The sequence below is a fragment of the Chanodichthys erythropterus genome, chromosome 15 (genome assembly GCF_024489055.1).
Source record: "Chanodichthys erythropterus isolate Z2021 chromosome 15, ASM2448905v1, whole genome shotgun sequence".
NCBI lineage: Eukaryota > Metazoa > Chordata > Actinopteri > Cypriniformes > Xenocyprididae > Chanodichthys > Chanodichthys erythropterus.
In genome coordinates this window covers 828,130-849,607 of record NC_090235.1, presented here as the reverse complement: position 1 = coordinate 849,607, position 21,478 = coordinate 828,130, and the positions used below count along the sequence as shown (strand labels likewise).

Here is a 21,478-nt window from a genome sequence, read left to right as displayed (position 1 = left end):
CTTAGCCCGGATGTGCATGAAAAAACTTGGTAGTTTGTGGCCTTTTTTGGCGTTAATATGGAACGCCAAGAGGGTCATAATCTGCACTACAAGTTTTTTCTCTCTCTCTACCCCCTAGGGTGGGGTGGCAGTGCTACGGGCACACCACCTCTGCCCTGCATGAGTCTTGGCCCCTGGCAAGTCTGCAGTAGGTCAAAGCACTCATTGCATGTGGGTAGTTCTGAGTCGGGGTTGAGCTACGCAGGATGCAAATCAAAGCGCAGGCCCCTGGCCAGACAATGTCCACCATGGTGGTCCAGAAACACCCCTGGCGAGTCTTGCTGGGATGTGCCGTCGTCAAAGTGTGCTTTCTCGATGCGCTCATCTCACAAACTGGCCTTGAACCCAGCCCGCTCAACCCGCAGTCACCTGACTAGCGGGAGACGGTCCTGGAGATATGGCGACCTGGAGCTGACGTAAACGGTTCTTTCTCCCCGGAGGAGGGCCGGGTGGAGAATTGGTCTGTTCCGCCGCTGGCTCTCCGGAGTCCAGCGGTACCCACTAAGAACTGTTTTCCGATCCTCTACGTCCCAAGAGTGTGGCTGGCGATGTGCAGCGCCCCGCGTTGCTACTCCCAGCCCCCTCTCACCTCGCCAGCAGGTGTCAGTGTGTTGGTGCAGGCCGCGCCCCGTGTGCCGTCTCCCATACGCACTGCTACCTCGCAGAGTCTGATCACACTCTGGGCCGCTACCACGCCGCCCGAGTCGGGTCCCCGTACTCTGGTTCGCTGCCCCACCCCCGGTACGTCTGTGGTGCGTTTGGTTCTGCTGGCTCGGTGTCTGGAGGCCTGGTTAGTGCCCCCAGCCCATTCCGCTGGCTCATGCGTACTATCAGACTCGGCTATGCGATTCATTTCGCCCGGTGTCCTCCGGCGTCCAGGGGTGTCCACTTCACTTAGGTGTCGTTGGACATTGCACCTGTTCTCCGAGTGGAGATTGCTGTCCTCCTGGCGAGGGATACAATCGAGCCGGTCCCTCCAGCCGATTTGTACTGTCTCTTAGACCGTCCTCCTGGTTGTATTGGCCTCATGTTAAGAGGGTAGGGGACCTGCACGCATTTTCGGTCGACGAATCGTGCCTGGAATTTGGGCCTGGGGATTCTCACGTCTTCCTGAGACCCCGGCCTGGATATGTGCCCAAGGTTCCTACCACTCCCTTCAGAGATCAGGTAGTGAACCTGCAAGCGCTGCTTCCCTGAAGGAGGGAACGGAGACGTACGTCCCGTCGCCACAGTTTCTGTACCCTCGCTGCAGTGCGGACACCGGTTGTCTCCTCAGCGAAAAACAGAGTGCGATTGCATCTGCCCCCCTTTTTATATCCACCTGTTAGGGGAGGTGCGCATTATGCAAATATCGCACGCCAATTCCATTGGCTTGTTTTAGTTCTCTCGAAGCTGATAGGGGCTCTCTAGCGATATCCCAATTCGTCGGTCACTACTGACGTACGTCTCCGTTCCCTCCTTCAGGGAACGAGGGTTACATACGTAACCGAGATGATTTATTTAAAACAGTTCATGTGACTACAGTGGTTCAACCTTAATGTTATGAAGTGATGAGAATTCTTTTTGTGCACAAAAAAACAAAATAACGACTTTACTCAACAATATCTAGTGATGGGCAATTTAAAAACACTGTTTCATGAAGCTTCAAAGCTTTACGGATCTTTTGTTTCGAATCAGTGGTTCGGAGCTTGTATCAAACAGTCATGTGATTTCAGTAAATGAGGCTTCGTTATGTCATAAGTGTTTTGAAATGTTTCGAAATTTCAATTGTTCACGTGACTTTGAAAGTTTAAAACATGCTCTGAATCACTGATTCGAAACAAAAGATTCAACAAGCTTTGAATCTTCGTGAAGTTGCACCACTGGGTGATTCAGAAACCAGTTTAATTAATTATTTTTTAAACAATTTTTCTAAATTTACATTTTTTTTTTTTTTTAATTTTATAAATCTATTGATTGGGATTCATATTCATTTAATTAATAATATGCACAGTGATAATACCAACAAAATGATTAAAATCACAGCAATGGTCTGTAATAATGTCTATAATGTTTGCAGAGAGATGCCGAAATAGCACTCAGGCAGGCCAGAAAAGAGAAGAAGAAGAAAGAGAGGGAGGAGCGCTTGAAGAAACTGTTGGAGCAGAAGCCAGATGCCACAGATGAAGAACTACAGGAGAAAGAGCAAGAAGAAGATGAGGAAGAAGTGGAACTGCCTCCTCTTTACATTCCATCTCGACCAAGTCCTTTACAATGCGGCTTTTACTCAACACCAGGGTCATTCTGGCTTTCTATGGTAAATGCAGTACATACACTCACAGACATACACTACTGTTGAAAAGTTTGAGGTTATTAAGATTTTTTGTTTGTTTTTGTTTTTAAATAAAACAATATTTTTATTAATTAAAGTGATCTTTAATGTTATAAAATATTTCTATTTTAAGTAAATGCTGGAAAGTTCTTTCAAACTTTTTTATTCATCAAAAAATCCTGCAAAATATATCACTGTTTCCACAAAAATATTAAGCAGCACGTGCAATGAGAGTAATAAGAAATGTTTCTTGAGCAAATCAGCACATTAGAATGATTTCTGAATGACAGTGTGACACACTGAACACTAAAAATTCAGGTTTGCTATTACAGGAATAGACTACATTTTAAAATACATTCAGTTATTTTAAATTGTAATAATATTTCACAATATTACTGTGTTTACTGTATTTTTGCTTAAATAAATACAGCCATGGTGAGCATAAGAGACTTCTTTTAAAAAAATTTTCACATCCCAAATTTTTGAACTGTAATGTTACTAATACATGTGCTGTCTGTGTGTGTGTCACTAAAATGCCTCTCTCTTTCAGGGTGGCTATGACTCAGGGTATCTGTACCACTGTAAGTTCTCTGAACAGCAGAGCGAAGATCCATTAGAGAGGAAAGATGAGCCCTTCTTCTTCATACCTGTACATGGCACAGACCATAACCCCATTCTCACCATCACTTTCAAGTGAGGTTTTTCTCTCTCTACACTTGGTGTGTCTGTGTGTGCATTTGTTTCTCTAATAGCCTAGGAACTGAGAAATGATTATTAGCTTCTTTATTTCATTTTTTTTAAATTTTTGAGTCAATATTTATATTCAGCAATTAATCAGAAAGATAATATTTTCTATTGCTTACTTCTTACTCTTCCCGTCTTAGTTCCAGCAGGCAGTTATTGTTATGTGGCATGGAGGACGGCAGTATTCGGGTGTACCCTGTACAGGCCTCGGACCATCAGCTCAGCTCCATGCAGGCGTACTGGGCCCTCAGCGTCCATGACAACCAGTACGGCCATGTGTGGCACATCCGCTTCAGCTTTGATGATATGTTTGTCCTGACAGCAGGAGCGGATGGCAACATCTTTTCCTTCAGCTGTTTGCCAGAGGAAGAGCTCCAGAAAGCCATGCAGCTCAAACATGCTAAAGTGCCATCTCCACGGGTTAGTGTATATATATGTTCGTGGGTGGGTAAGTGTGTACTTCTTTGTTTCAACTTTACCACCTTACTCTGTCACGAAAACAGGTTGGGCTAGAGATGGAGAAAGCAGCACAGGACATAGAGGATCCATCTGCTTACAGGTGACAATGTGTATTTAATTAAGGCAAGTAATAGGGTCAAGGCTTGTGTTTTTATATGCTACTTAAGGCATCGTTACACAGCCGATTATGGCTGTTCTGAAGCGGGTCTTTACCTGCTCAGAATTCAGTGTAAAGATGCAATGCCGTGTTAAAGAAGACCTAAAATACGCCGGGTCTGACCCACCTCAGCCCCTAGTATCAAAGGCGAGTCTGATACTGTTCTGGTTCAGTGTAAATGAACACAAAATATAGCCGCTCTAAACTATGTCATTGTCATGACAACCAAGAGCATTCCAGTCAGCTCAGGCAGCACGAGATTCAAGAAGCGGGAGACGAAACATATAACTTAGGGCAAATAATAAAAATAATGTCTTCCAACAAGGGGCATTGAAGTAAAAGAGCCCTGTACTCACATCGCGAAAGAAAACCACCAAAATAACAGCAGAGAATCGTCGTGTGTCATCAATTGGCTTTCGCCGTTTGTAATAATCCTATGAAGAGACTGTCAGATCAACGCGCTGCTACATTTCTCTCAGATAAGGTAAATGCTTAACACAATCGGCATCACTTTGATATTATATTCCAAAAATCATCTCCTTGAGGACGATATTTCTCCCACACACGACGGTCTGTCTGGTGATATGCTGCTGCCTGATACACACAAATGCTAGCATAATTTGTTGTTTCTGTCTCTTTGAAAAAAAAAAAAAAAAATGTTCGACCTCTTTAATCCTGTTGTGAACTACCCGGAGTAATAATGAATAATTTTTCGTTGCATCGTTCAATTTTTATTATGACAAACATCAAAGCGTGAGATATAGCACACAGTTTACTACTTTAAATTTTTGTATTTTTTTTTATTTCGAGTTATATTTCATTGTTTATTTTTTAATTATTTTTAAATTAATTTTGTTAAAACTGTTAGTTTTGAAATACTTATGTTCAAAGATCGTTTCCCACGATTTTAATTCCTGTGTAAATGCATTTATGCCGCTTCAGAGGAGCATTAAACAGTCTGTGTAAATGCACATTTTTGTGATTTTATGCCGCTTCAGAGTTGGTTTCTGTGCCGCTTTTTCTGTGTAAAGATGCCTTTACAAGAGCAGTGCTTATCTCTGTGCTTTTCTGTGTGCCATAGCCCCCCAGTGGGCCACAGAGGTACTGTCATTTGTAAATCTTTAAAATACTTAAAGGTGCTCTAAGCGATGTCACACGTTTTTAGGCCAAAACATTTTTTGTCACATACAGCAAACATCTCCTCACTATCCGCTAGCTGCCTGTCCCCTGAACACACTGTAAAAACATTGCGGTCTCTGTAGTCGCCACAAGCTCCGAAAACGGCAATAAAAACAAACTGGTGCAGCCTGGACCACAAAACATAATAAACATGCTCCAGCCAATAACCGACAAGAATGATTTTAGATGAGATATGTAATATTTTTGTAGAAACATTTTGTGTACCATTGCTGAATAAAAGTATTAATTTAGTAAACAAAATTAATTATGTCTTGTTCTCTTGTGATCATGCATAAAAAATGGTCAAGACCACAACTTATTTATCATAAAAAAAAAGTCTCATTCACAAAGTGCTTAATTGTAAGCAACATTTAAATATAGGACTATATATATAATTTTATAAATATAGACAAATAAATAAACAGAATAATTAAGGGATAGTTCACCCAAAAATGAAAATTCTGTCATCATTTACTAACCCTCAAGTTTTTTCAAACCTGTATGAATTTCTCTCTTCTGCTGAACACAAAAGAAGATATTTTTGAAGAATATGGATAACCAAACAGTTGATGGACCCCATTGACTTCCATAGTATGGAAAAAAATATGAATTCAATATATCTTCTATACCAAATATTGGCATTTTCTTTATCCATCACATCTTAGGGCTTTAAAAGTGCCCAAGAACATGTTTTCAAAAGATGTAATATAAGTGTTAGGTGTCCCCTGAATAGGTGTCTGTGAAGTTTCAGCTCAAAATACCCCATAGTTTTTTTTTTTTATTATTAATTTTTTTTTTAACTGCCTATTTTGGGGCATCATTATAAATGCGCCGATTTATGCAGCACGATCCCCTTTAAATCTCATGCTCTCCGCCCACGGAGCTCGTGCTTGCCTTAAACAGCTATAAACAAAGTTCACACAGCTAATATAACCCTCAAAATGGATCTTTACAAAGTGTTCGTCATGCAACATGTCTAATCGCGTAAGAAGAGTATTTAATTGGATGTTTAGATTGATTCTGAATGAGTTTGAGGCTGTGCTCTGTGGCTAACGGCTAATGCTACACTGTTGGAGAGATTTATAAAGAATGAAGTTGTGTTTATGTATTATACAGACTGCAAGCGTTTAAAAAATGTCACGACAGTCTTGTCTCCGTGAATACAGTAAGAAACGATGGTAACTTAAACCACATTTAACAGTACATTAGCAACATGCTAACAAAACATTTAGAAAGACAATTTACAAATATCACTAAAAATATCATGATATCATGGATCATGTCAGTTATTATTGCTCCATCTGCCATTTTTTGCTATTGTCCTTGCTTGCTTACCTAGTCTGATGATTCGGCTGTGCAAAGATCCAGACGTTAATACTGACAGCCCTTGTCTAATGCCTTTCATAATGTTGGGAACATGGGCTGGCATATGCAAATATTGGGGGCGTATACCCCGACTGTTACGTAACACTCTGTGTTATGTTGAGATTCGCCTGTTCTTCGGAGGTCTTTTAAACAAATGAGATTTATATAAGAAGGAGGAAACAATTGATTTTGGGACTCACTGTATGTCTTTTCCATGTACTGAACTCTTGTTATTTAACTATGCCGAGATAAATTCAATTTTTGAATCTAGGGCACCTTTAAAAACACCAGTAAATAATGAGTACATAATGACAGAATTTCCATTTTTATTATTATGCATGGTGCTTGTTTACTTAGCATAAGTGTTTGTGTGCAGCATAGAAACAGCTAAACAGAAGCTGGAGCTGGACCGCATGCATAAGGAAGCTGAAGAGAGGAAACAGGAGCGGCGTAAGAAGCTGGCTGAACTGCAGAGTCGATTTCAAGCTTTACTGGAGCAGAACCTGAGCCTTCCTGAACACATTCGCCTCCATCGCTCGGTGCACAGCTCTCATACGCTTCCCGGCTCATTCACCTATTGCAGTGTAATGATTACATTGACACAATGATCTAACATAATATTTTATGGGTGTTTGTAGGAGTTTGAACTGGACCCACGCTTCCACGAGGAGATTGAAAGACAGACTGAAGAGAGAGTGATGGAGGTCAGGAAAGAACTGTCCTGGGAAGAGGAGAAACACCGGATTGGCCTCAACAAATTACAGACCATGTACTATACCTCCACGCAGATCCACTTTTTCTCTATTACTTTACTGTTACATGTTTTTTCTTCTCAATGCCACTTTCTCTTCAAATTTCTCAAAATCTCCAAATATGTTACAAAACAAATTCTGTTATCATTTACTCACCCTCATGTTGTTCCAAATCTATATTACTGACTTTCTTCTGTGGAACACAAAAGAAGATATTTTGAATGTTTCTGTCCATACAATCACAGTCAGTTTGGTCCAAAACAACACTGTACTCTTATGACTTTTATTGAATGGACAAAAACACTTGAAACAGTCTTAAAAATCTTATTGTGTTCTACAGAAGAAATAAAGTCAACGACATGAAACATGGCAGAATTTTAATTTTTTAATGAACTCTCCCTTTAGTCTTAGATGTTTCTAAAAACAAAGCTTTTAAAGGAAAAATTAAATGAGACAATTGTTGACACACAATATACAGTATAGCCATAAAATGAATAAACAAAAATAAAAATCTGAGAAGCTAGAAGCTTAAGAAAAAGTCTTTGTAACACAGTTCGTAAATATGGGAAGAAGGAGGCGGGAACCGGCGAACGTTCAACAAAAGTTTAATCTCAAAATAAACAAACAAAACGAAAGTAATGCCGGCAGACCCTCGCGGACGTCTGCCGGCCACACAAACATAACAAAACCATAACATAAAGTCCAGGCCTGGTCCTCTCTCGTCCTCCACGGTCGTCGCTCCTCCTTTTATGCTCCCGGAGCTCCTCCGTGAGAGACTCAAGGCCGGTGCGCCTCCCAGGTGATGCTTGTTATCACTTGCGTCACCGGCCTCGCGCCGTTCCCTCACGGCTCTCGCCCGCCCTGGTCGCCACAGTCTTCATTTGTAAATTTAATTTATTCTCATTGAATTGTAGGAAGAAACAATTGAGAACCACTGCTCTTGTTTATTCTTTCAAATTGCTGTTGTCTCTGTAGGTTCTGGGAGTCAGTGGTGCAGGACACAGTCACAGTGTATGCGTTTAAGAGTGGACATAAGATCTCCAACTACCGGCTGTTGGCTCTGCCTGCCATACAAATGCATCAGCACCAGCACGGCACAGCAGCCTCTAAGAGCGTACCCATGGAACAAGAGCATTGGCAGAACAAATCACAGCCCGGCAAAGAAGTCAGCAACATTTCACGTGAGACAGGATGAGTGTGTTAAATTGACACCTAGACTTGTGTATGAGTGTATGTTTGCAGTCATTGATCTACTTCTCTCTTTCTAAGCAGTGCAGGATGAGTTGGTAACAGATTCTGTGATGCAGTCAGGAAGGATGCAGTCAGTGTCTCAGAAACTGGGCAGCAGAGAGGCAGAGAAACTCCGCAAAGCTGCTGAGAAAGCAGAGAAAGCTCGAGCCATGATAGAGAAGAGGAAAAAAGATTGGGCAGAACTGTGAGTGAGTGCCAGTGTGTGTGTCTCTTTGTCTCCGTGTTTTTGTCTGTAACCTTATTAATGCTTCTTCCTCAGCTATGCCTCAAAGCCCAGTGAAGACTATGAGGACCCTAAGGATGTGGAAGCGATTCGAATGGCTAAAGAGAAAATGGGTGACTTTAAGTTGAAGTCTGCGAAAGACTTTACTGTCCCTGAACACCTGAGGATGAATGTGGAGAAGAAGAGAGTGCAGTTAGTGGAACTGGAGAAGAAGGTGAATGACACAAACGGATCAGCATAAATCACACTTTCTTTAACAGAAATGTAAACTTTCCACAACGTAAAAGTAGCCTAATATTTTGTAAATGTAATATAGACAGTGAACTTGAACTGTGTAATACTCAGTATGCTTTGATTTATTCATGTAATGATAAACCTGAATTTTCCATGTCACATGATACTTCAGAAATCATTCTACAGTATATGCTGATTTGGTGCTTAAGAAACATTTCTTATTATTAATGTTTTGGAAACAGTGATACATTTGTTTTTTGGAATCTTTGATGAATAAAAAGTTAATAAGAACAGCATTTATTTGAAATAATTTTATTTTAGCATTATAAAAATGTCTTTACTGTCACTTTTGAACAATTTAATACGTTCTTGCTGAACTCTTACTAACCCCAAACCTTTGAACATTTTTTTTTTTTTTTTGTGTATTATTGTGAATGGAAATATATATATATATATATATATATATATATATATATATATATATATATATATATATATATATATATATATATATATATATATATATATATACACACACACACACACACACACACACACACACACACACACACACACACACACACACACACACACACACACACACACACACACACACACACACACACAAACCCGATTCCAAAAAAGAAAAGTTGGGACACTGTACAAATTGTGAATAAAAAAGAATGCAATAATTTACAAATCTCATAAACTTGTATTTTATTCACAATAGAATATAGATAACATATCAAATGTTGAAAGTGAGACATTTTGAAATGTCATGGCAAATATTAGCTCATTTTGGATTTCATGAGAGCTACACATTCCAAAAGTTGGGACAGGTAGCAATAAGAGGCCAGAAAAGTTAAATGTACATATAAGGAACAGCTGGAGGACCAATTTGCAACTTATATGCACATACTGCATCAATTACAACATCATGGCTGTGTAGAAGAAGGATCCGGGCACTGAAATGGCCAGCCTGCAGTCCAGATCTTTCACCCATAGAAAACATTTGGTGCATCGTAAAGAGGAAGATGCGACAAAGAAGACCTAAAACAGTTGAGCAACTAGAAGCCTGTATTAGACAAGAATGGGACAACATTCCTATTCCTAAACTTGAGCAACTCCTCAGTCCCCAGACGTTTGCACACTGTTATGAAAAGAAGAGGGGATGCCGCACAGTGGTAAACGTGGCCTTGTCCCAACTTTTTTGAGATGTGTTGATGCCATCTTATTATCATCTTATTTTTCCCTTAAAATTATAAATTTTCTCAGTTTAAACATTTGATATGTCATCTATGTTGTATTCTGAATAAAATATTGAAATTTGAAACTTCCACATCATTGCAGTCTGTTTTTATTCACAATTTATACAGTGTCCCAGCTTTTTTGGAATCGGGTATATATATATATATATATATATATATATATATATATATATATATATGTATGCCATTTTAGTTTGTGTTTGAAATTCATCAAATTGAAAAACTGAATTGGATTTTTTGTGTGTGTTTTTGTCAAAAAACCCAAAAAACTTTACTAGCAGTGTAAGTTATGACCTCCTTAAATGATTTTGTGGTTTTTTAACTAAAATAAATCTTGATGATTATAAGCTCTTATAATCTACTAAATGATTTAACAGATAAATGCGTGTGGTGGTCAACTTATTTTTATGTATGCTACAGATCTTTGAGAAGAAATCTGAGATGAACTCCCGTGTGATGGCTCTTAGAGACAGTAAGGTGGAGATCGTGTCTCAGCTTCATGCCAAGGTGGAGCAGCTACAGGCGATCCAGCAGCAGCTGCCACCCGAGAAACGTCATCCACTGCCAGCTGTGCCTGTCTTAATGCCAGAAGAGATTCCAGAGAGGAAACACAGATACACCCGGGCAACCTTGGAGCGTTACGCCACTCTTAGGGTAAAGATGGCTTCCACTGGCCTGGATGAACAACAGAATGGGGAGAACATCCTGGAGCTGCTTGAACAAGAGACGCAACACACACACACTGAGGCTCAGAACACACACATGGAGGATGAAAGTGTGGAAACACAATCTCAGAAGCAGGAAGAGGAGCTCACAGAGCTAGAGAAAGAGATGAGAGAAGTTGAAGAGACCAGAAATCTGTACCAGCAGGACAAACTTCTTAAACAGGTGAGTTTGGTGCGTATTATGAACTTCTAGCGGGATTTTATTTATCACAATCTTTCAAATGTCTTTCTCTCTTTCTGTAGATGGAGGAGGAAGTGTGGCGTTTCGACGCTGAGTTACGTGTGTTGCGTCACGAGAAACAAGAGTTGGATGTGTACATGAAAATGGCTGATCTAAGACACGTGACCCTGTTTGAGGAGCTGCTGCTTTTGAAGGAGTTTGAGAAGAGAGAGGACATACTACAGGAGCGACTGACCACCTATATACAGGAAGAGCAAGAGATCAGGGTGGGTGTGTTTTCATTTGTGCATGTAGTTTTATGATGTGTATGTGTCCAGTACAGAACAGTTTCCATATTCATTATTTTGTGTGTCAGGCCAAGATGCATGAATGTAAGAAGCAGATGGAGCTGAAGAAGAGAGACATCCTGAGACTCCAAGGGAAGGAGAAAACTCTCACCGCCACCTTTCAGGCCTCATTGGGGGAGAACAACAAGTTTGAGGAGTTCCTCACCCGAGTGTTTAAGAAAAAGATAAAGCGTACGAAGAAGAAAGAAACACATGGAGGTGAAGGTGAGCTGCAAGTGTGTGTTTTGTGTATTTCACCTGCAAAAATGTCACATTTCACCCTGAAAACTAATAAAAAGAAGTCATATTTTGCATAAAAGGAAATATATTAAGACCCTTTTTTCAAGACATTATTTTCAAGATGATTAAGCATCACTAGCTATAATTAATAGCTTCCAGTAAGTTGAGTTCCTGTCAAAGAGTGAACTCTGACCCGAGGTTTGACATATTGACGAATGCGGAAGCGCAGAGGAGCAAAACAAAACACCTGTAACGAATTAGAAGTCTAAAATGAGAATTTTTAAGAGAAATGTCAGAGGAGCTTGAGTTTGTTGCTCAGCCCTATTTGTTTGAACCGTGGGAGGTGCCTACTCTCACCTAAGCTTACACTACACCTACATCGTTGTACGTCGGGTCAGAGTTCACTCTTCCTCTGGAACTCGATTTGCGTGTGACCATTGCCAGAAGCCAGTGATTATAGTTTGTTATAAATATGGATATTTTCCTAAAAAAAATGTATCGCTTTGCTTCAGATCCTTTATTAACCCCCTGGAGCCGTATGTATTACTTTTATGATGGATGGATGCTCTTTTTTGGGCTTCAAAATCCAAGTTACTAATGAGAACTGGTAAAATGAGCTCAATGGTCTTTATTTTCAGTTTGAAAAATATCATTTTTCTTTTGATTTTTGGGGTAAAATATAATGTATTGGCAGCAACAGTTAGGATACAGATAAAATTGTCAGATATTGCCATCACAGTTATGTTGAAATATAGAGCATGTTATTCAAATGTAATATTTTTTTTGTTTATAACTCCTTCCATCAGGCGGTGATGTGACAGATGATGAAGATGACAGTGATGAAGACTCTGATGAGGATTCAGACAGGGATAATGATGAGGATTATGATGACTCTGAGACTGGAGCTCCCCTGGATGACAGTGTGTGCCCACCAAGTAAGATCAACCCTTATTTATTAGAATTAATGATTTATTATATCATAAAACACATATCTTATTAATCACATATCTTATTGAATTCTTTCAAAAACCAGTTTTTCTTAATGAACAATTATCTTATAAAACACATCTCAATAAATGCTTTTTCAAATAACAGTATTGTTTTTCTTAATGAACAATTATCTCCCACACACACACAGACATATATATATATATATATATATATATATATGTCAGTGGCGAGTGGTGACTTTTTAACTGGGTATGCTGTTATGTCAAAACTGTGCCCAGTGCAGATACTGTACGTTTGATTTGTTACTTGTGTGTGTGTGTGTGTGTGTGTGTGTGTATATAAATATATATATATATATATATATATATATATATATATATATATATATATATATATATATATATATATATATATATATATATTTACACCCATCAGGCATAACATTATGACCACTGACAGGTGAAGTGAATAACACTGATTATCTCTTCATATTAGGCAGCAAGTGAACATTTTGGGTGCTTCTTTGTGCATCCTTGTTTCCTTTCCTCACTTCCTTTCCTCGCGTCTTTCCACCACCCTTTCAGGATGTGAGGGAAGGACACAAGGAAAAGATGCGAGGACGGAGGAATTGAATCATGTGAAATGATATATCCTCGCACCCTTTAGCATCACTTCAAAGCGTCATTAGCTGCACTCAAGGGATCTACCCATATGTTGTAAAAGTTAATTATTTCAAAAACTATATATATTAAATATTAATAAAGCAAAATGCTCCGTTGAAATATGTAAGATGTAAACTTTATTTAAACTGCATACATTAAAGCATACATTTAAATTTAAAGCATACATTTAAAGGTGATAGAGAGGATTTTTTCATCGACTGAGAATCCAAAGACTGTTTCATCCAAAGAGTTTCTGAGTCAAAGGAACGCCTCCCAAAACTCGTGCACGAGTATTGGAACACGAGTGTTTACCACCGGCATTCGCTGTGTCGTGTTTTTTGGATTCATTATGTCGGACTCACCGCAGGTAACTCATAATCTGCAGTTGTTACTCCTGTCTCCTGACAAAAACATTGTGTGGAAAGATACTGGAGAGCACAGCCACGCTCGTCTCTCACAAGGAACGTCACGGCAAGCTGGCGGAGGCAGTGTGCAGCTTTGGGCAATGTTCTGCTGGGAAAATTTGGGTCCTGCCATCCATGTGGATGTTACTTTGACATGTACCACCTACCCAAGCACTGTTCCAGACCATGTACACCCTTCCATGGAAACAGTCTTCCTTGGTGGCTGTGGCCTCTTTCTGCAGGATAATGCACCCTGCCACAAAATAGTTCAGGAATGGCTTGAGGAGCACAACAATGAGTTTTAGGTGTTGATTTGGTCTCCAAATTCCCCAGATCTCAATCCAATCGATCTGTGGGATGTGCTGAACAAACAAGTCCATTCCATGGAGGCCCCACCTAGTAACTTACAGGACTTAAAGGATCCGCTGCTAACATCTTGGTGCCAGATACCACAGCACACCTTCAGGGGTTTAGTGGAGTCCATGCCTCGACGGGTCAGGGCTGTTTTGGCAGCAAACGGGGGACCAATACTGTCATGATCACTAGTGAGAGTGCCCTAGTCAGCCACTAGAGGGCACTCCATTCCAGACTCTTGTTTTCACCCCTTGGACTACATTACCCATACTCACCCCTGGACTCATTATCCCACTCATTGCACACAGCTGTTTTGTGTTTATTCATTAGTGTCTGTCTATTTATACCTGGTTTGTCTCTGCCCTTGTTATGGTGTCTTCACGAACGTTCCTGGTTTCTCTGTTTTGGTTTTCGTTGTGTTTTTCTTGTTTTGTGTACGGACTGTTTTCATGGATTTTGACCCTTGCCTGTTTCTGGATTTACGCTTTGGATTACCCCAATAAATACCTGCAATTGGACCTACCCTGTTTGTCTTCGTGTGTGTCGTGACAGAAGACACCATCATTTTAGGATCCAGCAGGATGGGGATTTGGATCACTCCTCCAGCCACGGTGAGGGAGCGGATGGCTCTTGTTCGGGCGGTGCTGGCTCTGCGACAGGAGGGAAGTGAGGTAGGATGTTTTGCCCAGTTTTTCTGGACAATGGCAAGAGGGCTGCGCTATAACGATGAGGCACTGAAAGAAATGTTCAATGGATGCCTTGATGACCCTCTTCCTCAGTGGGAGTTACAGGGGCTCCAGATCCTGGATTTCTGGGGCTTTGTCAGCTATCTCTCCCACAGAAGTCAATGGGCAACCCATGCTCAGCCAGAGTCCGCTCCAGCTCATGAATCCGTTCCTGAGGTCACTGAGGAGGTGGGCGCTGAATCTTCGCTTCCCACACGGAGGAGGAGGAAGAGGAGGAGGAAGCCTCCAGCCAGTGAGTCCGCTCCAGCCAGTGAGCCCGCTCTAGCCAGTGAGTCCACTCCAGAGCCCGCTCCAGCCAGTGAGTCCACTCCAGAGCCCGGTCCAGTCAGTGAGTCCGCTCCAGCCAGTGAGTCCACTCCAGAGTCCGCTTCAGTCAGTGAGTCCACTCCAGAGCCCGCTTCAGTCAGTGAGTCCATTCCAGAGTCCGCTCCAGTCAGTGAGTCCACTCCAGAGCCCGCTCCAGCCAGGGAGTCCGCTCCAGCCAGTGAGTCCACTCCAGAGCCCGCTTCAGTCAGTGAGTCCACTCCAGAGCCCGCTCCAGTCAGTGAGTACACTCCAGAGTCCGCTCCAGTCAGTGAGTACACTCCAGAGTCCGCTCCAGTCAGTGAGTCCACTCCAGAGTCCGCTCCAGTCAGTGAGTCCACTCCAGAGTCCGCTCCAGTCAGTGAGTCCACTCCAGAGTCCGCTCCAGTCAGTGAGTCCACTCCAGAGTCCGCTCCAGTCAGTGAGTCCACTCCAGAGCCCGCTCCAGTCAGTGAGTCCGTTCCAGTCAGTGAGTCCGTTCCAGTCAGTGAGTCCACTCCAGAATCCGCTCCAGTCAGTGAGTCCACTCCAGAGCCCGCTCCAGTCAGTGAATCCACTCCAGAGTCCGCTCCAGTCAGTGAATCCACTCCAGAGCCCGCTCCAGCCAGTGAGTCCGCTCCAGCCAGTGAGTCCGCTCCAGCCAGTGAGTCCGCTCCAGCCAGTGAGTCCGCTCCAGCCAGTGAGTCCGCTCCAGCCAGTGAGTCCGCTCCAGCCAGTGAGTCCGCTCCAGCCAGTGAGTCCGCTCCAGAGCCCGCTCCAGCCAGTGAGTCCACTTTGGGTGAGCCACCGCCACACCCTCATAAGCGGAGGAGAAGGAGGAAAAGGGCTTCCTCCGTCCTACAAGGCCTGGAGACCACTTTGGTGGTTGTTCGTGGGTTACCGAAGCGCCTTGCCCTGCCGGCGCCACCGAAGCGCCTTGCCCTGCCGGCGCCACCGAAGCGCCTTGCCCTGCCGGCGCCACCGAAGCGCCTTGCCCTGCCGGCGCCACCGAAGCGCCTTGCCCTGCCGGCGCCACCGAAGCGCCTTGCCCTGCCGGCGCCACCGAAGCGCCTTGCCCTGCCGGCGCCACCGAAGCGCCTTGCCCTGCCGGCGCCACCGAAGCGCCTTGCCCTGCCGGCGCCACCGAAGCGCCTTGCCCTGCCGGCGCCACCGAAGCGCCTTGCCCTGCCGGCGCCACCGAAGCGCCTTGCCCTGCCGGCGCCACCGAAGCGCCTTGCCCTGCCGCCTGAGCAGCCCGAGCCTGCTGCCATCACCGAGCTGTCCGCTCTTCCTGATACGACCACGGAGGTCGTCCCCGAGCTGCCCGCTCTCCCTGACACGGCCACAGAGCAACCTTGGTCTGCCCTGCCGCCATCGCCCAGATCTTCTGCCCTGCCGCCGTCATCCAAGCCTTCTGCCCTGCCGCCGCCGCCCCGGGCCGCCCAGCCCCGCCGCCGCCGCCGCCCAGGTCGCCAGCCCCGCCGCCGCCGCCGCCCAGGTCGCCAGCCCCGCCGCCACCGCCACCGCCGCCCAGGATATCTGCCCTGCCGCCGTCATCTAGGCTTCCTGCCCTGCTGCCACTGCCCCGGCCGTTGGAACCGCTGGAACCCGCCTGGTCAGTTCCTCCAGCGCCGCCCTGGCAACCAGCCAGGACTCCAGACCCCAGGGAACCCGCCTGGTCAGTTCCTCCAGTGCCGCCCTGGCATTCAGCCAGGACCCCGACCCTCTTAGAGCCCCCGTGGTCTGTTCCACCGGCTCCCCCCTGGCCTTTGGTTGGGGGCTCTGGTCCTGGCCCACCATCCCTCCCCCTGATCCTCCTCCTGTCCACCTCCCTCCTGAGTTTTTGTGTTTTTTGTTTTTGTTGTCTGGTGGAGCGTCTGGTAGCCGCTCCTTTGAGGAGGGGTAATGTCATGATCACTAGTGAGAGTGCCCTAGTCAGCCACTAGAGGGCAATCCATTCCGGACTCTTGTTTTCACCCCTTGGACTACATTACCCATACTCACCCCTGGACTCATTATCCCACTCATTGCACACAGCTGTTTTGTGTTTATTCATTAGTGTCTGTCTATTTATACCTGGTTTGTCTCTGCCCTTGTTATGGTGTCTTCACGAACGTTCCTGGTTTCTCTGTTTTGGTTTTCGTTGTGTTTTTCTTGTTTTGTGTACGGACTGTTTTCATGGATTTTGACCCTTGCCTGTTTCTGGATTTACGCTTTGGATTACCCCAATAAATACCTGCAATTGGACCTACCCTGTTTGTCTTCGTGTGTGTCGTGACAAATACAACATTAGTAAGGTGTTCATAATGTTATGCCTGATAGTTGTATATATGTATGTAATATAAGTCCTGTTTCTGTGTTTCAGACTGTGATCCTGAGCTCTTTGATAACACACTGAGGTTGCGTGAACATCGTCTAGATGTGGAGGAGCAGCTGCAAGAGGGGATAAAAAGTCTTGACAGTTTAAAGAAGGAGTGTGACACACTGGCCAAGAAAGTGAGAGATACTTCTTTCCACTCCTCTGACCTTTCTTTCTGTTACTTGTTTTTCAAAAGAACACCCTAAATAGACAATATGTTTGTTTGTGTAGGAGAAGATTGTGCAGAACAATCGTAAGGCAGCAGAGGGCGATCTGGAGCTCATTAATCGAGAAAAGCAGCAAAGGCTGAATGAAGTGGATGTGGTGGTGCCACTCAGACTGCATCAGGTGTGAACATAATTATACATACTGTACTTGTTGATTATCTTGTTATATTGTACATATTTTGTACCATCTCAGCCTCTGCTAAAGTGTAACAACCAACATCAAGTCTCTCTCTTTCTCCTTGTCTGAGCAGATTGAATATGTGAATAATGGTCTCTTGCCGGGTAAGCTTGACTCAGCACTGATCCTGAACACAGCTGATCTACAGCATTTGCAGAAACGCATTAAAGAATTACAGGAGGAGAAGACTGAACAGCGAGAGCTCTATAAACACGCCAAACAACAACACGTACAGCTCAGACACGACCTTAAAGACATGGAGGCCAAAATAATGGGTCAGAGATTTACATACATGATCACTATTTCAAATCACACACGTACTTTCCTGTTAGTCATTATCTAGGCAATTTTACAGTGTATTATAAACTAATTTTCCAGTCTTTTTCACAAACTGAGGGACAATTACTTTAAATCTGAGTTTTGAGTTTCAGTGTATAAATACATTGCATAATTTCTTTGCAGAATCAGAAGTACGTTGCGAGCAGCTGATGCTCATGAAGTTTGGAAAGCTGGTTGAACTTAAAGTTCTGCAGACTCTTTCAGGCAACAGGAAGGTAGAGGAGATGAGACACGAGGTCAGAGAACGAGACGCCAAAAACACACAGGAGCTCAAACACTGGGAGGTACACTGACACAAAGAACTGGTGCATGGGACATCTGTGACCTTGTTTGGGGGTTGCTTTACATTACTATTGCTTTACATTAAAGGTGATAGAGAGGATTTTTTCGTCGACTGAGAATCCAAAGACTGTTACTGAGTTTTTTAAATGAGCGCATGCGTAAGAACAACCCCCCTCTTTCATAGCCCATTTCAAAGGAAAACGAGTGTTCGCTGTATCGTGTTTTTGGATTCATTATGTCGGACTCAGCGCAGGTAACTCATAATCTGCAGTTGTTACTCCTGTCTCCTGACAAAAACATTGCATGCAGCGCCTGTGGAGTGTGGAAAGTTACTGGAGCGCACAGCCGTGCTCGTCTCTCACAAGGAACATCATGGCAGTGATTGACAACCAGAGGGCCAATCGTTTACGCGATGATCATGTAAACGATTGGCTGATGTTTTTAAGGCCCTACCTCGTGCACAGATGATGTATATTATTACTTTCAGTGCACCTAATAATTAGTCTTTTATCAGTTAGTAAAGACAGTTTCAAGTAATATTGCAAAAATGTATAAAACAAAACATCCTCTTTAGCACCTTTAAGTTTGGGGTCTTTTTGGAAGAAGTCTCTGAAAATCAAAAATACAGTAAAAGCAGCAGTATTGTGAAATGTTACATAATACATTTTAATTTATTTAATATATTTTAAAATGTCATTTATTCTTGTGATGGCAAAGCTGAGTTTTCGGCAGCCATTACTCCAGTCTTCGGTGTCAAAACATTTTGATGAATTTAAAGTAGTTAAGCATTTATTTGAAACAGAAGTCATCTATAAATGTATTTATGGTCACTTTTGATCAATTTAATGCATCCTTGCTGAATAAAAGTATTCTTTCAAAAAAAAAAAAAAAAAACTTTCTGACCCCAAACTTACCCAGTTGTGCATGTTATGAGGCAATTTTTATTGTTGAATTTGCCATCTAGAGCAATTGTTCATTATTATTTGTGTGTGTACCAGGCAAAAGTTGCTGAAGCAAGAGAGGCACTGACTGAAGTCATGAAACAGAACACAGAGAGACTACGTAAAATGAACAGCCTGCTTAGTCAGAAAAAAGCATTGGACGACCAACTCAACTCCAAACAGAGGAAGACGGTATTCTTTCATTATTCACATTTCATCACTTTCTTCACATTGATAAAGCCAGATATCTGACATGATTTGGTTTACTATATTTCCATTTGAATTTCTGTAAATTGACTGCAGTTTAGCACCTGCAGCTGTGAATTAATTTGCAGGACACTCCTCAGACATTCAAACGCATGTGTTTGTTTAAGGTGGGTCAGTTCCAAGGCCGTTTGGTAGAGAAGCAGGAACTACAGAGGCTGCAGCAGCTGGTAGCAGTTCAAGCACAAGACATTGAGGCTCTCAGCAATGAGATCCATGCTCTCTCACGCAAAGATGGACACATTCTCCCTCCACTCGAACCTGTCCCGCCTCCAATTCCCGCCCCACCCCACAGACACACAGCAAGCAATTCTGGTGTGCACAGGAAACTCAACCTCAGCAGCAAAGCTGTGAAATAGATCCACAAAATCAGCATGTTAGCACACAGACCTCAAATTATCAATCTGTTCCTGTAGACATATATGATAGGCTAAATATGCAGTTGTCTAAATGCAATAAATTCTTACCTTGGTGATTTTAATGTGTTTTAATGCATCTTCTTCCTCATAACTTACCTTCTTGGAAATTGCTGTATAACCTCTGAAATGTTCCCCATTATTTTATCATAATAATCAGGCAAGTTTCAAATCCAAATCACAATGTCAAAGCACTACTGAACCATATCAAATAGAAAATGATACTGTGTATGAGCAGTTGACGTGTCACAACATTGCCTGTAGTGTGACATGCTATATCTAAAACAATTAATTCAACATTTACATTCGTTCTATGCACCTTTTATGAAATTATATACAATTCAAGACTTAAATGAATATTTGCACTTGTAACTATTTAACTGCAAAATAAAAAATAGAATAAAATAAACAGAATAATAAACAGAATAATATATAATATTATTATAATAAAGTCTACAGTAGGGATGTTTGGCATTAAAAATGTCTGTAATTTAAACAGGTCAGTTCCAAATATACGTATCCCTCCCGTTTCTACAGTCAACAAATGAACACATAAATTAAAATAAATAAGGAAACCTAGAAGATTTAGCTCTATAAACGAATACAGAGAAATTGTGTCACGTCCTTTGTGTGACATTCTGGTGCTGGTTGCTGCAGGAACGTATGACGCGTGACGTCACGAGCTTTGCGGCGCTCTCAGACTGACAATGAAAGGAGGTGATAAAGGAGGAAAGGATGATGTACAGGATGGGCAAAATATGTACACTCAGAGGAGCTAAGAATTAAATCTGAAAGGTTTTGGAGATTCGACGACTGCTGTTGAGACATTTATCACAATTCAGTTAGTGAAACAATTCGACAATCTAGGTTTTCAGTTCTTCAGAGACAAAAGTAACGTTAACGTTATATTTCTAGTCTTTGCTTTATCGTAGCCGTGACTAACGCTGTTCACCTGAAGAGGACAGTTAATCTGTGGAGCGCGTATCATCCGGACGACAATAAATGTTTATATGATTTCCACATTGACTGGGGATTCCTCACTTGTGAGTATCCAGACAGAGTCATTTATCTAGACGGTATCTAAGTCATGACATTATCATGTTTGATGATACAGACTATTGGCTACAAGGTGGGCTGTAATGAAATATAGATGTTCATTTTTAATGACTTTTTTTAGGTTGTTTGTTTACGCAAGGTGTACGTTAGGTACCGCAGAAGATGCGGAGGAACGTCATGACGATATCCGTAGACACGCCCATTACAAAAACAAATCACATGATCTGGTATTTTACGATGAATACTAGCATGTGTGTGACGGCTGTTCTGTGTGTTTTATAATCTCTATATGTACACATATCTAATACCTGTACAATATTTATGTAATTCATTATGTAAGATGAGTTTTATTCCACAGATGTGTGATCTGAGCTGGTAGGCAAATGGCAAATATCATGTCTGTTGATTTAGGTCAGGGTTTTTTAAACGTTTTGTTGCCAAGGACACCCATATATGACCATTCTTTTGCAAGGCACGCCACTTTTGTTCCTCAAAACGCCACCAACAACAAAAACTTTATATATATATATATATATATATATATATATATATATATATATATA

General features: G+C 42.4%; 1 protein-coding gene across 1 annotated transcript in view; it reads left to right on the top strand.

Annotated features, from left to right (window-relative positions):
- LOC137037790 (cilia- and flagella-associated protein 44) overlaps positions 1 to 19,808 on the top strand; it is a 36,407-nt gene extending 16,599 nt beyond the window's left edge. Inside the window, exons 14-32 of the mRNA XM_067412082.1 lie at positions 2,099 to 2,335; positions 2,901 to 3,043; positions 3,235 to 3,514; positions 3,598 to 3,653; positions 6,631 to 6,793; positions 6,893 to 7,023; positions 7,982 to 8,187; positions 8,276 to 8,441; positions 8,517 to 8,694; positions 10,403 to 10,870; positions 10,951 to 11,154; positions 11,244 to 11,439; positions 12,276 to 12,389; positions 17,219 to 17,349; positions 17,444 to 17,560; positions 17,691 to 17,892; positions 18,080 to 18,240; positions 19,237 to 19,371; positions 19,554 to 19,808. Of these exons, the coding sequence (XP_067268183.1) occupies positions 2,099 to 2,335; positions 2,901 to 3,043; positions 3,235 to 3,514; positions 3,598 to 3,653; positions 6,631 to 6,793; positions 6,893 to 7,023; positions 7,982 to 8,187; positions 8,276 to 8,441; positions 8,517 to 8,694; positions 10,403 to 10,870; positions 10,951 to 11,154; positions 11,244 to 11,439; positions 12,276 to 12,389; positions 17,219 to 17,349; positions 17,444 to 17,560; positions 17,691 to 17,892; positions 18,080 to 18,240; positions 19,237 to 19,371; positions 19,554 to 19,802 (3,537 nt within the window). The 3' untranslated portion in view covers positions 19,803 to 19,808. The remainder of the gene's footprint in view (positions 1 to 2,098; positions 2,336 to 2,900; positions 3,044 to 3,234; positions 3,515 to 3,597; positions 3,654 to 6,630; positions 6,794 to 6,892; positions 7,024 to 7,981; positions 8,188 to 8,275; positions 8,442 to 8,516; positions 8,695 to 10,402; positions 10,871 to 10,950; positions 11,155 to 11,243; positions 11,440 to 12,275; positions 12,390 to 17,218; positions 17,350 to 17,443; positions 17,561 to 17,690; positions 17,893 to 18,079; positions 18,241 to 19,236; positions 19,372 to 19,553) is intronic.
- Positions 19,809 to 21,478: the final 1,670 nt, after the last annotated feature.